Source organism: Schistocerca gregaria, chromosome 4 (assembly GCF_023897955.1).
Source record: "Schistocerca gregaria isolate iqSchGreg1 chromosome 4, iqSchGreg1.2, whole genome shotgun sequence".
Classification (NCBI taxonomy): domain Eukaryota; kingdom Metazoa; phylum Arthropoda; class Insecta; order Orthoptera; family Acrididae; genus Schistocerca; species Schistocerca gregaria.
In genome coordinates, this window is record NC_064923.1 from 342978384 (window position 1) to 342997560 (window position 19177).

Genomic DNA, 19177 nt, shown 5'->3' on the forward strand with positions numbered 1-19177 from the left:
ATTCTTGTGTAATATTGTGTGTGGACAAATAAGGTTTGCATGCCGAGTGTAACTGACAGCAACCTCATTTTGGCCCCTTTCCACAACCTAACGCCCTCTGGCCTGCTACCCCAGGCATTTCAGTAACTGCATTTGCCGTCTTTCAAAACGCCATTTCTCACAGTTCCCCAGCTTCATATGCCGCAAGGCGTCGACCGCATCGGCAGCCCAGCTATGCATTTAACACAATGTATGGAAGGTGTAGACAACCTCACAATATTCCCCCATTCCAGTCCTGCGGAATATTGCTGGGACAAGAGAGAGCCATAGGAATCAACATCCCCGCAATGTGGTAGCTCTTGGGACTCTGTTCATCAATGAGTTGCTTCAGTTGAATATAGTACAACTAGAGAAACTTCTGGACTACCTTCCTCGTCGAACTGAGGGATTTATCAGGACTAGAGATGGTGTTAGTCGATATTAGCACAATCTCTCCTGGGGGTTGACTAACACTTAGTCATATGCTGATATGTGACCTAGCGGTTATTTTATGCTATCCCTCTTGGGAAAGTTATTTATGACAATGATATTCATAAATGATAAGAAGTGTGCTTAAGAGCGGAATTTTCAAGTGATTGAAATAAACGTGTAATTTGCATAAGCTGCATAAATCTTATTAAAGTACGCTGTAATCCAACAAAGTCTGGCATCGTATGCAGAAGACTAAGAGACCATTAGGAATTAATGCAGACGCAAATAGCCACAAGTTGCTTCCACTACCGGCACGAACGTCAGATAACGTCTCTGGTGCCTTTACCTTTCCTAAAGCCCAGCTGACTGTCATCTAACGGATCTTTAACTTACTTTTTCATTCTGTTGTACACTATTCACGTCAGTAAGTTGGATGCACAAACTGTTTAGTTGACTGTGTGATAATTCTCGCACTTCTCAGCTCTTTCTGAGTGGGCTCTTTTAAATTCTAACGCTAATACTGGATCTCCTACTCCTTCCCTGTCGGCCCAAGTTCCTTCTATCACTTCATCAGACAAGTCCTGTCCCTCATAGAGGCATTCATTGTACTGTTTCCTGCCATCCGCTGTCTCCTCTACATTTAGGACTGGAATTCCCATTGCGTTCTTAATGCGACCACCCTTGTTTTTGAATTTTACTGAACATTGTTTAAGCTGAGTGAGTCCTTCTGTTTTCACATTTTTCTTGGAGCGACATCGTCTTGACGTCCCTGCATTTCCTATTTACTTAATTTCTACATGTCTTGTGTTTCTGTAGTCTTGAATTTCCCTGAATATTTTTGAACTTCCTGCTCTCGTCCATCAGCTATGGTATTTCTTCTGTTACTCACGATTTCTATGAAGGTATTTTCATTTCTTTCCAGCTTTTTAGAGATGTTCATTCCTCTTCGTCTGAACTGCCTCCTGAACTATTTCACTTTGCCAAATCTATTAGTAACAATTCCAACCCCGCTTAGATACGACGCAAAGATGAAAGAAAAAGTAGTACCTATTGTTGTAACACGAAATAAGGGCTTTCCCTCATGGTTCGACTGTATGGTACAGCCGTATTTATTTAACAGTGTGTAATATACTGTACTTCTTCGACTTACACCCTGCAATCATGTGTGACGAAAAAAGTTTGAACCACTTATGGTTCGTATCGCAACATATGGTGCTTTTTTTTAGAATCATTTAATGAAAAACCTATCTCCTAATTTTAGGCCCCAATCACGAAGTTTTGAGACGGACTCCGCCTTTAACTGTCTTGCCTAACACTCCAATCTACGTTCGTGAGTAATGTGTTGCACAATTAATTATGATATAAGGCCGCGCGGGATTAGCCGAGCGGTCAAAGGCGCTGCAGTCATGGACTGTGCAGCTGGTCACGGCGGAGGTTCGAGTCCTCCCTCGGGCGTGTGTGTGTGTGTGTGTGTGTGTGTGTGTGTGTGTGTGTGTGTGTGTGTGTGTGTGTGTGTGCGTCCTTGTGTGTGTGCGTCCTTGTGTGTGTGTGTGTGTGTGTGTGTGTGTGTGTGTGTGTGTGTATTTGTCATTAGAATAATTTAGTTTAAGTAGTGTGTAAGCGTAGGGACTAATGACCTTAGCAGTTAAGTCCCGTAGGACTTAACATGATATAAGATTATGCAGAAAAGCTTTGACGTCACCATTCTCAACCCTCGTCGTCCCGCACTACCGAAGCAAAGCATGTTGGAACAGAGGCTCCCAATTGAAAATTTATCTGTAAGGAGCGGGGCTACGCGGACATAGCCCACCTTCTTCTCTATTTCATACTGTGGATTTGAGAAATTGTTTATATAGCTCAGAAGGTGTTCAAAATTTTCTGGTTTTTGCGGTAGAACTAAGCGTCTAACTTCTGAGTCACATAGTGTCCCATGAATATTTTCTGGAACCGACAGCTTCCTAGACGGAAAATCTCTTGAGGAGTCTGTATTCCCCCCAATCTCCAGTATCAACCACATATTTAGCCTAGTAGTTGTGAGTGCAGATGTCAAACGAGTAATTGACACTTTAGTGCTGGTACCAGTGGAGTGGTACCAAAGCGCGTCACGATGTTAAAGGGGCATAGTTGTAATACTAAAGCACACAATTTCATCCAGTGTACAGTGTATGGGTGAACAGCTGTCTATGTGAATCAGTGGAAGGTGTTGATACAAGGTAAAATTATCCTTCGCTTATTTCTTAAGAAGGAATAGCCACGAAACAAACGCAGCTATATGGATATGTCCTACAGTTACATTGTGCAATAATATGGTAAATGAAGTGAAAATTTACAGCAGAAAAGGGCATGGAATCAGTCAAAACTATTGGTTTAAAGAAAAGTCAATATGAATTTCTACTAGGTGAGGATGATTTGTGTATCACCCCAAATAAACCCTCCATTCATATGTAATATTAAAATCATAACAAAAACTCTTTCTGCCCTGGAATAGTGATCGCCTGGGACACGATTACCGAGCGTAGTGGTGGTATCAAAGACTACACGCTGATTCTTTGCGGCGAAAAGATACGCCCGGAGTGGAGAAATTGATGAGTGGGTTTTAACGAAATTGTGAAGGAATGCTCGGAGAATAAACAGCGAAAAAACAAACAGCACGCCACAAATGGTCGGCAGAGCCGGCGAGCCGACCGCAGGTAATGGATTCTGACAGCAGCAGAACTGACTGAAGCACACGCGGGACAAAAAACGCGACGCCGCTCCGTGGGATTAAAACTGTCAATTAAACACGATAATTGCTTTTATAGACCTGTCAATTACTGAGAGCGGGTATCAGAGGAATGGATTTATGGCTTTGCCAATATTCGTGTCAATCGTCCGTAAAAATTCACGTTTCTGTCACAGCAGCGACAGAAGCGAAGACAGTATGCCCCTCATTGAATATCTTTGCCGTTCTCTTTCTAAATAAAGATGCGGACTTTCTTCCAAACATAAAGCTGCGTACTTCACCGTTGTTGCAACAACAGTGATTTATAATTATCTCATTTATGTACAAGCAGGAGATAAGATTTTAAATTCGTGTCTGCAAAGGCTGTCTACGTCCCTGCCGTGTTCTAATACGACAGAAATTCTTCGTGAACATAACTGGTGATGTATCGTTTCTTTATAAATCAGTGATATCTAACTCAACCGATGACGGAGCCTCTCTCTGTTACACAGAACATAGGAATCGATATCTGTAAACATCTAAGATATTTTCTGTAACCGGATCCACACAACCTGAACTGTTGATGGAAAAGCTGCGGTTGGTATTTCGTAATGTAAGCGTGCCGTCATATCGCTGGCTTTGTTGTGGAGTATCTTTGCCGGCAGCTGTAGAGTCGAGCGCGGGACACGAAACTGTTGTGTTGCGGGTAGGTCTGCATGTGAGAGGCATTGATAGAATGGAAGTTGAAGTGTTGCTACAAGTGCTATTACAGTAAAGTGATAAAATAAGCAAATGGTTCAGGGGAAAGTGAGTCAAGAAGTAATTAAAAAAATGAGCAGAGCCGCCGATTATTTATATGTGCATCCTCTCGTTGCGTGTCGTACCTTACAGTATCAATCATCCGAGCCGTGTTCGGTCTCCCAAAATGAACTAATGTGGATACTATTTACCACAAAAGAGTGCAGCCAAGTGCCAGTGTCTTGTAGCGAGTGTGAGGACGTGTGTTCGGCCATCGCGTTCAGCATTATCAACAACCAGCCGCGCCGCGACGGTTACCCGAACGCTCGTACAAGTGAGAACTGAGAACTATGAGTGTGTTTGAAATCTTTTGCGACCTAACTGCTAAGGTCATCAGTCCCTAAGCTTACACATTACTTAACCTAAATTATCCCAATGACAAAGACACACACCCCGCCCTATGGAGGATTCGAACCTCCGCCAGGACCCCCTCACAGTCCATGACTGCAGCACCTCAGGCAGCTCGGCTAATCCGGCGCGGCAACTGAGAACTGAAAAATTAACTTTACGAACAGCGTTATATCAATACTAGTGTGAAGGAGGACTCGTATCAAAAGAAATCTGTGTATGTGTGACGAGCACACAAACTTTCGTGCGATCATTCGGCTTCCGCATCATCAACAATCACCCGCGTTGTGTCGGTTACGCGTACACCCGTGCAAGTGATATTGTTAACTGGTAATCAACCATTAATTGGGATAAACCCTTATGAATTAGAATGTAAACAGTGCAACCTGCGATTGACTTTAATCGTCCCAGAACATAGTTCATACCAGACGTCAAACAGTGTTGTATTTTAACATTGAGTGGCTCCCCTAAACCCGCTTGCATCTTTCGATAGATAATTTCGGGCAAGCCAGCAGCAATGTGGAGCAGAACTGTACGACAGCCGCGTGGTGTGGACAGGGCGCACTGTCCAGAAGCGATAACCAGTTACATGGATACCATCTAATCTTCAGCATTCTTCTGTAGCACCACATTTCGAAAGCTTCTATTCTCTCCTTGTCCAAACAATTTATCGTCCATGTTTCACTTCCATACATGACTACGCTCCATACAAATACTTTCAGAAATGACTTCCTGACACTTAAATCTATACTCGATGTTTAAAAATTTCTCTTCTTCAGAAACGCTTTCCTTGCCATTGTCAGTCTACATTTTATATCCTCTCTACTTCGACCATCATCAGTTATTTTGCTCCCCAAATAGCAAAACTCCTTTACTACTTTCAGTGTCTCATTTCCTAATCTAATTCCCTCAGCATCACCCGAATTAATTCGACTAAATTCCATTATCCTCGTTTTGCTTTTGTTGATGTTCATCTTATATCCTCCTTTCAAGACACTGTCCATTCCATTCAACTGCTCTTCCAAGTCCTTTGCTGTCTCTGACAGAATTACAATGTCATCGGCGAACCTCAGAGTTCTTATTTCCTCTCCATGGATTTTAATACCTACTCCGAATTTTTCTTTTGCTTCCTTTACTGCTTACTCAATATACAGATTGAATAACATCGGGGAGAGGCTACAACCGTGTCTTACTCCCTTCCCAACTACTGCTTCCCTTTCATGTCCCTCGACTTCTATAACTGCCATCTGGTTTCTGTACAAATTGCTTTAGAAAACTATGTCCAGAAATGATTTTCAACTTTTTACACTTGATGTGTATCCAGCGGACTCAAGGCACTAGAAGGTTCTCTGAAGTGGAATCACTGCGTGTACTTGCCTCCTGCACGGACATAAATGGCACGCTTTCAATTTACTAAGCACTCAGTATCCCAAGAATTGTACCTCAACCATTAAACAAACTGATCTACTACTGGGCACAACAGAAGGATTATGTGTAAATAAAGCGCAATGATTGTTTTACCACGGAGCCTGTGGACTGTACTTCGAGGACGGTACTTACCGACTATTTCGAGGTAGCCGAGCTGGCTCTTCATGGGGTCGGTGTTGATCTGGCACATGTACCAGCCGCGGTCGGACTCTCGCACGTCGCGGATGTGCAGGAACCAGGTGCGGCGGTCGCTGTGCGTCACGCCGATGCGGTGGTTCTTGGTGATCACGTGCGCCGCGATCGTCAGGATCGTCTGCGTGTCCACCCGCAGCCACGCCACCTGCCGGCGAGTGGAGATCATCATCATTCAGAGGGGCTATCACGTGCTGAAACCGTTCTTGTGAGTGCAAAGGGGAAACTACGATAAAGTACAGAGTTCCTTTTTATTCAGAGAAAAACACAACCGTGCTTACTTGCGTGAAGATCGGACGAGACACATGTTCAAAATGGTTCAAATGGCTCTGAGCACCATGGGACGTAACTTCTGAAGTCATCAGTCCCCTAGAACGTAGAACTACTTAAACCTAACTAACCTAAGGACGTCACACACATCCATGACCGAGGCAGGATTCGAACCTGCAACAGTAGCGGTGGCTCGGTTCCTGACTGTAGCGCCTAGAGCCGCTCGGCCACCCTGGCCGGCACGTACAACTTCATTCTGTGTTCTAGTGCTGGGGAATTCCCTGAAGAGTTTAAGAAGGGTTTATCAAAATCACTTATAAAGAGGGAAGCAAGAACGACTGCGCAAATTATCGAGGCATCACATTTCAGTCCTTTATAGAGACTGTATGGTTAGATCCTTAAAACTAGAATTGAGAGAGGGAATGAGGAAGAGTGGCTTATCGACAAGAAGGTCTTGTATCGATAACATCTGCAGCGTTCGACAGGTGACTGACAAGAGCATGGCACAAATCTTCGAGACACACACAGCTTTCATAGCCTTGCAGAAGGCTTGTGGCAGTGTACTGCTGTGTAGGATGTGGGAGACAGTGAACGAAAACATTCACAAATGTTATGTACAAGCTGTTAGAAAGCTGTATTCAGGCAACATCTGTCGTGTTAAAGTTGGGAAGTGACTATAACAGGTTATCAAAGGAGTGAAACATGGATGCTGTTTAGCGCCTGCTCCCTTTAAAACATTTGCGAGTGAAACACTGAAAAATTGGAAAAGGAAGAGCAAAACACGGGAACTAGGGTAGGTGATGACGTCCTGTCCTCCCTAAATTTCACCAACGATCAGGACATCTTCGCCGAGGAAGAAGAGGATATGTATTCCATGTTAAGAAAGCTTAAGAAATAATATGAGCAACGGGGAATGAAAAGAAACTTTTCAAAGACTGAACACTTGGTTTCCAAAGGTGTATGAAGGGATCTTGTTATGGACGACGTGTCTATAGTAAAGTGTAGTCGATCATATAAATATTTAGCGACAATCATTTCGAATATAACTAGAGGCCAGGAGGGCATAAAGAATAGGGAAGGGAAATGTGGCAAGCAAGCAGTGACTGTCTATTATTTGGAATAAAACTACGTCAAAGAAATTGAAAAGGAGGCTATACGAAACTACAGTTGAGAGCATTTGTCTGTATGGTGCTGCAGTCTGGGAAATCTCCAGGGTCAATGACTAGAACATATCGGCTATATTGGTGTAGTTTTGGACACGAAGTTCTGAAGTAACAAGAAGAGACAAAATAAGATATGAAATGGTGCGAGAACAGATAGGAGTTACAAAGGACATCGTAGATACAATTGAAAATAAACTGCTAACATTGTATGGTCATCTTACAAGAATGCCAGAGGAGAGATGAGCTTTTAAAACATGGCACTGGAAACCTCCACGACACAGAAAAAAAGGAGGACCCCGGCTATACTTGAACGACGGAGTGTGGCGTACGATGCAGGACAGGAGGACTGGCAAGACAGAAGGAGATGGAAACATGAATGCGAGAGACGCCGCATCGTATAGGAAACTCCCGCAAGCAAGAAGACGTTGATCTCCTCTAGCCACCGTATGCAGTAGGGTCCCTTGTACTACCACTAGTCATTTCATTTCCTGATCCATTCCCAAATAGAGGCGAGAAAAACGACTATCTTTATGCTTCTGTACGCGACCTAATTTCTCTTGCCTTCTCCTCGCGGTCCACACACGAAATGTACATTGGTGTCTTTCCTAATTTAGATTGGGATGAGACTGCAGCTGCACAATTTATTAAAAGTTTGAGCCGGGCCGGAACTGTAATCTGGATTTTTTGCTCCACGTGTATTATCGCTTTAACCACCTCGGCTATCCAAGGACAACTCTAGGACCAACTCAAGTCTTCATATCTCGCTAAGTCTCTACTTGCACAATTCCTGTGATTCCCACACAGGAAGTGGCTTTATTATTACTGTCCTTGGCTATGCACGCAAAACTATTAGTTTTCGGTGTGGTATGCAATGTCCTTCAGACATTTTTCAAGGACATTGCATAGTAAACCTCAACACAGACACTGCAAGTAGCGTACTCCTCCTCAGTAGTGTTTAGCAGAAAGAACATCGTCTTGCTTCCAGGGATTCCTATTTGTGTTCACAAAGCGTATTCGTAAAACTCGCGTGTCGATCGAACGTAATGGCAACAAATCTAGCAGTACGCCTCCGAATTACTTCAATGACTTCCCGTAATCCGATCTCTTGGTCATCCTAAACATCCGATCAGTACTCAGGAATGTGTCGCGCTAATGTTTAGCACGCTGTTTTCTTTAAAGGTGAGTCACAGCTTATTAAAATTCTCTCGACAAATTCGACCATTCGCCTTCCCTGCGACAGTCTTTACATGCTCCTTCCATTTCATATTGCTTTGAAATGTTGTGCCTATGTAATCGACGTGATTGTGTCAAGCGCACGCTACTAACACTGTATTCGAATATCGTTTTTCCTGTTACATTAACTTACATTTCTCTACATTTAGAGCAAGCATTCACCATCGAACTAGAAATTTTTTGAAGTCGTCTTGTATCCTCCTGCAGCGACTCAAAGACGTCAGTTCCAGTACACCACGGCGTCATCAGCAAACAGCCACAGACTGTTTTTCGCCCTGTCTGTTAGATCATTTACGAACGTAACAAATAAGAGCGTGTCTGTCATACTTCCCGGGGGCTCTTATAACGATACCCTTGTTTTCCACGAACAATCGCAGTCGAGGACAACGTACTAGATGCCACTCGCATATATGGGAACCTATACCGTATGCTCGTACCTTTGCTAAAAGTCTACAGTAGGGTACCGTTTCAAATGCTTTCCTGAACTCTGGAAATATGGTTTCTCCCTGTTGCTCTTTATCCGCAGTTTTCAGGCTATAGATGGAAAAAAAGGGGCAAGCTAAATTTACAGGATGTGTCAAAGACTTTGCATCGAACGTCTGGGGCTGACAGATCATTTAATGAGGAACAACTTTTGTTAGAGACAAACTGTTCGCAGTCACATACCAACTACTGTTGTTATTGATTACGTCCCTGAGAGGCATCAGGGCGTAGACACTCTGAGGTGTGCTCATGCAATGTGTATTACCTAACAGATGCAACACTCCCAGTTAAAAGGTCCTTTCAGTTCGGTGAAATGTCGCCGTCGTGGTGCCGATGAATCAGATAAGATCTAACGTCCCCAAGACATGAACCCCATTTTTAGGCATCAGTCTTAGGAGTTGTTTGATGAGGACCGGCAGGAATATTTCTCCTGTGCCAAGATTTTCATCAAAGAGCAGCAATTGCAATCTGAGTCCGCAATTATTTGTTAGATGCATTCCTATCTCTGTCTCACCCTACAGATTTTCCCCTCTACAGCTCTCTCTAGTAAAATGGATGTTATCCCCTGATGCCGTAACAGATGTCCTACCACGGTGCCCCTTTTTCTTTTCAGTGTTTTCCATACTTAGCTTACCTCACCGATTCTGCGCAGAACCTCTAATTCTTATCTTAGCGGTCCACCTAATTTTCAACATTCGATTGTAGCACCACATCTCTTCCGTTCCGGTTTTCCCGCTCGTCACGTTTCACTAACATACAATCCTGTGCTCCAAATGGACATTCTCAGAAATTTCTTCCTCGAAGTAAGGTCTATCTTTGATACTAGAAGACCTCTCTTGGCCAGATACGCTCTTACTACCATCGCTAATCTGCTTTTTAAGTCTTCTTTGCTTCGTCCATCATGGGTTCTTTGCTTTCGAGGTAGCAAAATTCCTTAAATTGGGTAGTCTATCGCTCTGTTGTCCCAATCATTAAAATTAATGGGAATGACAAAAGAGAGGGATGATAAAACTCAATTTGCATAAGCAACATGTACTGCATATTTGCTATGGAAAGGCATCGAAAAACCATGCAGCAACGATTTAGTTGACAATGAAAGAGCAAAAAATGACGTCGATAGAAAGACGGGATTCAGTCTTCCGTGCTAAATTTGCAGGTCTGGAATAGGTGAAGAAATTGATGGTGCGAATAGTAAAACTATTGAAGTCGCAGGCATTATTGCATTGCCATTTGCATTAATTTTCATTGGAGCTGAACGAAGAGAATTCATATAATACTGCAAAGTACGTTGGTTATGTGAAGTGGCATGCCTGGAACGTTTTTTTCGATTTAAAATTAGCTGTTGTCAAATTTATGAAGGAAAAAGGAGGGCAGGGACGAAAATTAGAACATCGGGAATGAAACGCAGACTTTGCATTATAAGTAGACTGCACGTTGCCCAAAGTAAGACACTGCGAGTTGACCTGCTTTTCATTTTATAGGGGTGCATTTAATAAGAAAATCACGTTGTGTGAGGAACACATTCTCACAAAGACAGTCCAGTTACCTTATTTCACTTACGCTAAAGAAAAGGCTACGGTTAAAGATTCATCGCGTGCTTGAAAGAATTAACAAACGAATTTTATAAAGATTTTGAGTACACTGTCAGTTGTATATTTGAGCTGCTTCCGGTGGTTGCCGAACCCACTTAAAAGCACCCCTGTGCATAAGCAAATGTTGTTGATTGACCTGAAAGGTAATTCCAGTTTTAATGACAAATCAAAAGCGTCAAAACTGGCCAGAACGTCTACATTGCTTTCCTCATATAGAGTTTCCTAGTCACAGTAATAATGTTGCAGATGTGCTACAAATTTCGATTGACATATTTGTGTCAAAGACAGTTTTTTCTGTTATGAAACTAAATAAATCAAGCTTACTTGGCAACTTGACATTGAAATTGTCTGCTTCTGTCCGTCTGTCGACTGTTTGTGCCAGATAAAATTGTATTATGATTTCTACGCGGACAAAATTATTGAAAAATATGGAAATTTTTTTCTTAGAGAACTGTGTTGTTGAGAAATGTTAAACACAAAAGTGGCCGCCCGAACTGTGCTGCCCCTCCCGCTGGAGGTTCGAGTTTACCCTCGGGCATGGGTACGTTGGTTGTTCTTAGTATAGGTTAGTTTAAATAGTGTGTAAGTCTGGGGACCGATGACCTCACCAGTTTGGTCTCTTAGGAACACACACATTTGAACTTTTTTTTAACCTAAAACGAAGTAATGTGCAGTGGGACTGTGCTGTCATGCAAATGTAGCGCATTGGCAGTTTCTCCCGTTTACCGCTCCTCGCCAACAGACAGCATAGCGTGGCGGTGGGGGATATGGACTGAAGAGCCAAAGGAACTGGTACATGTGCCTAAATATCATGTAGGCCCTCGTGAGCACTCCGAATTGCCGGAAAACGACGAGCCATGGATTCGACTAATGTCTAACGTTGTGCTGGAGGGAACTGAAACCAAGAATCCTGCAGGGCTGTCCATAAATCTGTAAAGGTAAGAGGGGGTTGAGATCTCTTCCGAACAGCACATTGCAAAGCATCCCTCATATGCTCAATATTGTTGATGTCTGGGAAGTTTACTAGCCAGTGGAAACGTTTCAATCAGAAGCGTGTTCCTGGAGCCATTCTGTAGCAATTCTGGACGTGTGTGGTGTCTCATTCCTCTGGTGGAATTGCCCAAGTCCGTCGGAGTGCACAAAGGACATGAATGGATGCAGGTGATCAGACAGGATGCTTACGTACATGTCACCTGTCTGAATCGTATCTAGACGTATCAGGGGCCCCATAGCACTCCAACTGCACATGCGCCACAGCATTACAGAGCTTCCATCAGCTTGAACAGTACCCTGCTGATAAGCAGGTTCCATGGATTTATGATGTTGTCTCCATAGCCATCCGAACGATACTCGTCCGTCCAGGCAACATGTTTTCAGTCGTCAACAGTCCGATGTCGGTGTTGACGGGCCTAGGCGAGGCGTAAAGCTTTGTGTCGTGCAGCCATCAAGGATAACGGGTCAGCCTTCGGCTCCGAAAGCAGACATCGATGATGTTTCGTTGAATGTTGATGACCATGCATTGGAAGATGCAGCAGTTGAACGATTCAAGTAATTGTAACATCTTTTCCCAGCCGCAGCTGAGATTTGACGTTTTACCTGAGTCTTCATATTTACGGTACACTCGTGAAACAGTCGTACGGAAAAATCCCCATTTCATCGCTACGTCGGTGATTCTCTATCCCATTGCTCGAGCTCCAACTATAACACCACGTTAAATCTCACTTAAATCTTGATAACCTGCCAATGTAGCAGCAGAAACCGATCTTACACTGCGCCCGATGTTTGTTGACTTATATAGGCGTACCGACTGCAGCGCCGTATGCTGCCTGTTTAAGTATCTCTCTATATGAATACGCATACCTATATTGGTTTCTTTGGCATCCAACGTATGGAGCGAGGCTCTGGGCTTTGTGATCGTGCCCGAGCATGGCCTACGAGCCGAAATCGTCGCCGCCCCCGAAATGCACATTTCATTTCATTTAATTGATCGTGTAATTCTTCATCATCTTCACTGAGGACAGAAAAGTCATCACCAAATCTTATCACTGGTATCCTTTTGCCATCAATTTAATCCCTTCCTTTTATTTCCGTCATTGCTTCTTCGAGGTACAGATGAAACAGAGGAACAACTACATACCCGTCTTACTCCATTTTCAAGCTGAACACTTCGTGCACGGTCTTCTAGTCACATTGTTACCTGTTGGTGCTTGTACATATTGATATTACTCGCTTTTAACTGTTACTTACACCTATTTTTCTCAGAATTTTTTATTATGTTCCACTTTCAACTTCGAATGCTTTTCCAAGTCGACAAATTCTATGAACGTCTCTAGATTTTTCTTCTGCCTTGCTTCCATTATCAAGTGAAAAACCAGCTCTGTAAAAACGATCGTCAAGTTCCTCAATTTTCTGTTCCACTATTATGTATACTGTTCTGACAACTAACATCAATGCATGAGCTGTTAAGCTGACTGTGTGATAGATCTCGCACTTCTCTCCTCTTGCTATTTTCGGAAATCAATGGATGACGGTTTTCCGATTACCTCATGATACGTCGCGATCTCACACCCAATCACCTACCAACTTCAATAGCCGTTTGGTTGCAACTTCGCCCAATATTTTTAGAAATTACGATGGATTTTCATCTCTCTCTTCTGTTTTATTTAATCTAGAGTCACCCAAAGCTCTTTCAATATCTGACTCTAATACTGGATCCCTTATCTCTCTCATATCGACCCCAACTTCTTTCATCACAACATCACACAGTTCCTTCTCCTGCATTCCTCCACTGTACTCTTCCCATCCACCCACTCTCTCCTCTTTGTTTAACTGGAATTCCTATTGATCTCTTAATGTTGCCGCACTTAATTTTAATTTAATCTGAGGTAATTTTGGCTTTTCTACATGCTGAGTCATTACTCCCTATGACCATTTCTTTTCCTATTTCTTGACATGTTTCATGCAGCACTTTATCCTCGGCCTCCATGTAATTCCTGTTTATTAAATTTCAAATTGATTATTATTGTTGTATTCCTGTCTTTCCCTGAATATTGGGGTACTTCATATATTACCGAAGGAGTCTTCGCAGTTTCCTTCCCAGTATCCGTGTTTGTTTTTCCGACATTTATGATCACTTTACTTAGAAATGTCCACTCCTTCCCAGCTGAAGCCTACTGTCGTATTCCTTATCGCAGTATGCACTTCTTTAGCAACTTCAAACGTGTCCCATAATTCCTCAGTATTTTAGTACCCCACTTCCTCCGACGCTGATTATTCTGCACGACTATTTTAATTTTCGGTGTACTCTCCATCATTACTAAACTCTTATCTGAGTCTATATCTGTCCTTATAACCCAGTAGCTGATCTCGGAATCTAAATCTGACACTATATAAACCAAGTGGAATCTTCCCGCATCTCTGGGCTTTTTCCAAGTACACCTCCTCCTTTTGCTTTTTCCAAGTACACCTCCTCCTTTCGCTATTATTAACTGATATTTATGGAAAAACTCAATTAGTCTTTGCCCTCTTCTCCTGAAACACTTTCCCCTAGTTATCTTTCCATCTCTCTTTAGCGATCTATGTTTTGTCGAAAATCGTCATTTTGAAAATCGTGGCTGTTATACTCAAGTTTTATAACTGAAACAGCAACCAGGCACAAGAATGGATTAACAAGGTTTCTTTGGATCAAACCATGGCCGGTTTAGGATATTTTTACACGTTTCGTTGTTTTCTTGCCTCGTTTTGTTTTTTATTGATTTTCTGCAGTGTCTCATGATTTTGTGTGACGAAATCGCCCTGTGTTTTTTTGTGAATTTTGAAACACCTTACAACACTCAATTCTCTGTTTAATGGCAGCACATGATAAACAGTTTCAAGGTGCTTTGTAAATGTTTGTCGAGTTTTCTGTGTTAGATGTTTATTATGGAAGTATGACATACTCTGAGGAGGGACGTGGAATGGTTAAATAGCTCTAAGCACTATGGAACTTAACATCTGAGGTTATCAGTCCCCTAGCCTTAGAACTACTTAAACCTAACTAACTCAAGTACATCACACACTTCCATGCCCGAGGCAGGATTCGAATGGAATGGTTGCAGTGAGTCGATAAAGGAAAGTGTAGAGAATGGATATTTCCAGAGAGATTTAAATTGGTTGCCGGACCGGGAGGAGATACGCTAAGTCTCTCGCTTGAGGATAAATGCTGAGGTAGTCCCACAGATTCTCGATTGAGTTTAAATCCATGGAGTTTGATGGGCAGGGGAGTACGGTAAACTGAACCCGATGCTCTTCGAACCATGAATGTACACTGCGAGCCGTGTGACACATTGCATTATCATGCTGCTACATGCCATTGTGGCAAGAAAAAGTAAACTGTACTTAGAGTTGGACATGGACATGTTCCCCAGATACATACTTGTACCAATCCACTGCGCCTTCCAGGATGACGAGGTCATCCAAGGACTGTCACGAATCATTCCCGGACCATAACGCTCCCTCCTGATTACAGGTTATTCCTTCCAGACCTTTGACGGCGTTCACATAAACCGTCTTTTGTCCGATGGAGCATGAAACCTGATTCATCTGGAAATGCCAACTGTCATTTGTCGCCACTCAGTGGGCGTTCAACTGCAGTATTCGCGCACTAATTCCAGCCCTTGTAGCCGATGAGCAGCAGTCAACATGGGCGCATGAACGAGACACCATCAGCAGAGGCTCATACCAAAAAATACCCGCTGTACAGTCGTTCAGGATACACTGTTAGTAGCCTCTTATTTCATCTGGGCGCCCACCTGCTCAACAGCTGCACGTCTACTCGCGTATACACATCTCTGTAGCCTTCGTTCACCCCTGTCATCAATGGTCCATGATTTACCGCAGTTCCTACGCCACTTGTTTTGAACAGCACGATTTTGATATGTACGGTGTACTTTAACCGCCGCAGCCCGCAATCTGTTTACAGACTTAGCCATTTTGGAAATGCTGCCATCCTTTGCCCGGAAGACAATGATAATGCCCTTTTGGACGTCGGTTAAATCGCTCCGTTTCTCAATTACGATAAAGACTCCACTGTTTCCCGCGTCCTCGTGACACGCTTCGTATACCATCCCTTGCAGCCACTTGCCGTCGGCAAGTGGTCACTGCACGTTGACGTCGAACGTAGAAGGTAGTCACATTAATCTGACTGGACCGTGTAATACTAGCACGGCGTGATCTTTGGGTCTGAATGCCGACCTTTGTTGGTAATTGAGGTCTCAGCGTACGACGGACGTATCTACCCCATTTGCTTTATTGCCAGTAGCACTCTGTCGCTTTCAAAACTTAACCTACCGATATGATTGTCAGAAACATACTAACAGAAGCGTGCTGACATTATTATTATGAAACGTGTCATTGGTAGTGTGTGGATAGCTCGTTGACTAGCATCAATGGCTACGAAAGGTAACTGTCTTCGTTGCAAGTATCCAACTTTTAAACTATCCAACGATTTTACAGGAGCAGAAATTTACTGCACAGTTAAACAGTTGAATATTTGCTGTGGAATTCTGTATTAACTTTTGAAGACAGAGCTAAAACATCGACGTAGAATTGCATAACAGTAGTGTAGACTTTCACATTTACGAAATCTTACTTACAACCTACCTTTTTAACGAATGTAGTTACAGTATTGTTCTTCCACGCCCCAAAAACAATTCCGAGCTTGTGCATAGAGCCTAATGACTTCGACGTTAACTAGACCGTAACTCCTAATATTCCTTCCAGCCTTCGACTGCAAATTGATATACTATAATGTTCTTTCAGGAATCACAATAGGAGGAGGTAAAAGGCCAGAAGGTACGGGAATATTTCGGTTGGATTATGTCATGATCAGACAGAGATTCCAAAATCAGATAGTATAGACTGTAAGGCATACCCAGGAGCAGATAGAGACTCACCACTAGATCACAATGTGGTAATGATGAATAGTACACTGAAATTCAGGAGATTAGTCAGGAAGAATCAATACGCAAAGAAGTGGGATAGCAAGTACTAAGAAACGACGAGTTCTAAGACTTTCGATACAGCAATAAGAAATAGCTCAGTCGACAGTACGGTTGAGAAGGAGTGGACATCTCTAGAAACGGCAGTCACAGAAGCTAGAAAGAAAAATGAAGATACAAAGAAGGTAACGGCGAAGAAACAATGGGTACGGAAGAAATACTCCAGCTGATGAATGAAAGAAGGAAGTACAAAAACGTTCAGGGAAATTCAGGAATTTAGAATTAACAAGTCACTGTGGAATGAAATAAATAAGAAATGCACGAAAGCTAAGGTGAAATTGGTACAAAGAATGTGAAGAAATAAAAGAAAGAAATCATTCTCAGAACGACTGACTCAGATGCAGAATAGTCAATGCAAACTTCGATGAAATTATAAACAAGGGTGGTAACAGTAAGAGTGAAACAGGTACTACACTGAAAATACAGAGGGGAGAGAGGAAAGAGCGCATGGTTGAAAAGAGCAAATTGAAGGACTCTATGACGGAGAACATTTGTCTGATGATAGAATGAGAAACAGGATTTGATTTAGAAAAGATGGGTGATCCAAGATTAGAAACAGAATTTAAAAGATCTATGGAAGACGTAAGATCGGACAAGGCGGGAGGAATAAATAAAATTCCATCAGATTTTCTAAAATCATATGTGGTGGTGAGGGGGGGAGGGGGGCGAGGGAGTGGAATCAAGACTGCCATTTACTTTGGTGTGTAGAATATATGTCTTATACCATCTGATTTTCGAAAAAAATATCATCCATAATTTCCGAAGACTGTAAGAGCAGATAACTGCGGGAATTACCGCCTGATTAGTTTATCAGCTCATGCATTAAAGTTGCTGACAAGAACAAGATACAGAAGAAGGGAAAAGAAAATTGAGAATGTGATAGATCACGATAAATTTGGCTTGTAAAGGTACTAGAGAGGCAATTCTGACGTTACGGTCGGTAAGGGAGGAAAGACTAAGAAAAATAAAGAGACGTTGACAGGATTTGTCGACCTAAAAAAAGCGTATTTATTTCATTTAGTGAGTGGTTTCTTAACTCGATTCTTTGTCCTCCCACAACTTGGCGATGAGAGAGCGTTGTTACCAAACTATACGTCAGTTCAGCTTATATTAGAATGTGTTTTCAGTATATATTAGAATGTGTTTTCAGTATGCTTGCGCAAGAAATTCCCTTTCTGTTCTTCGACTTAATTTTATTTCGCGAATTTTGTGTTCCTGGTAGCGTGTGACGTCGTGATAGCAACCACGTGTTTCTCATGTGGTGTGCTAAGCCATCAGTTCTACTAATTCATCTTCTCTTGGTAAAACGTTTTAATAATTGTCAGAGTGGGTGTAATTTTATTTAATACGAACATCTTTATCGAGTTCTGTGTTTCAGTTGCGTTTGTTATCTAAGTTAGACCACACGTGTTCTCAACACGTGGTGAGCTCTCAATCAAACACAATCATTTGTTCCAGTTCATTGTTCAACCTAAATGTAATTTCGTTTGCCATATTGTTTTTGTTCAAAACGTTTCCATATTTTTGTCACTTGCGAGATGAGGAATTTCTATAGAAGTTACTGACCACGCAGTTGACCGGTAAAGCTAAATGCTCTCTGCTCAAATGCGTATAATTTTGATATACGGAATCATTCTTACTGATTCTTGTTTGTGTGTGAACTGTTGGTAAGAACGACCTTGTGCGTGGGCTTCGACGAACCCCTCTTTTCACTTATCCTACATTCTTCCCACGTGTTGAGATGCGATTTACGAAATGCGGACTATATTGTACAGCGACCATGAAACTCCAAATATTCAATGATTTTTTAATTGCGATTCTAATTTTACTTCAGGCAGTTCAACCAACTTTTCAGTCTGGATTCTTCAAAACCATCTCTATTTGTTTTTTTTAAATATTTTATTTTACGTGTTAACATGAGAATCTTTATTTTTAATATGATTAAAAGTTACTCAGAGAGATAATTTTCCCACCGTTCATTTTAATATTAATTGAATTAATTACTTATAAACTTCTAAATTAATTGAGTCAGACTTACTGAAAATAAAATAGCACAAAGCTGCCTTTGATCCCGACCCTTGAGCGCATTAGGTGAAATTAGAGAAGGAATCATTCATTTTAAAACCGCAATAGGTGATCACATCGTAACCATGAGAAACAAAACTGTCCCGTAAGACAACCTTCTCCGTACTGCACTGTTGGTGCTACACATGGTACCAGATAAGGTGACGGCCGGGGTGGCCGAGCGGTTCTAGGCGCTACCGTCTGGAACCGCGCGACCGCTGCGGTCGCTGGTTCGAATCCTGCCTCGGGCGTGGATGTGTGTGACGTCCTTAGGTTAGTTAGGTTTAAGTAGTTCAAAGTTGTAGGGGACTGATGATTGCAGAAGCTAAGTCCCATAGTGCTCAAAGCCATTTGAACCACGTAAGGTTCTCCGGGAGTTCACCAAACGTAGCCAACTCTGTCGGAGAGCCACAGGTT

The 19177-nt window shown here is 42.4% G+C and overlaps 1 protein-coding gene across 3 annotated transcripts in view; it reads right to left on the minus strand.

Annotated features, from left to right (window-relative positions):
* LOC126267380 (opioid-binding protein/cell adhesion molecule homolog) overlaps positions 1-19177 on the minus strand; it is a 363466-nt gene that overhangs the window by 125975 nt on the left and 218314 nt on the right. For all 3 annotated transcript variants that reach the window (XR_007549000.1, XM_049972565.1, XM_049972564.1), the window contains one exon: positions 5858-6065. Coding sequence is in view for 2 of the 3 variants with exons in the window: in XM_049972565.1 (XP_049828522.1) it covers positions 5858-6065 (208 nt within the window). In the remaining variant the exon portion in view is untranslated. The remainder of the gene's footprint in view (positions 1-5857; positions 6066-19177) is intronic.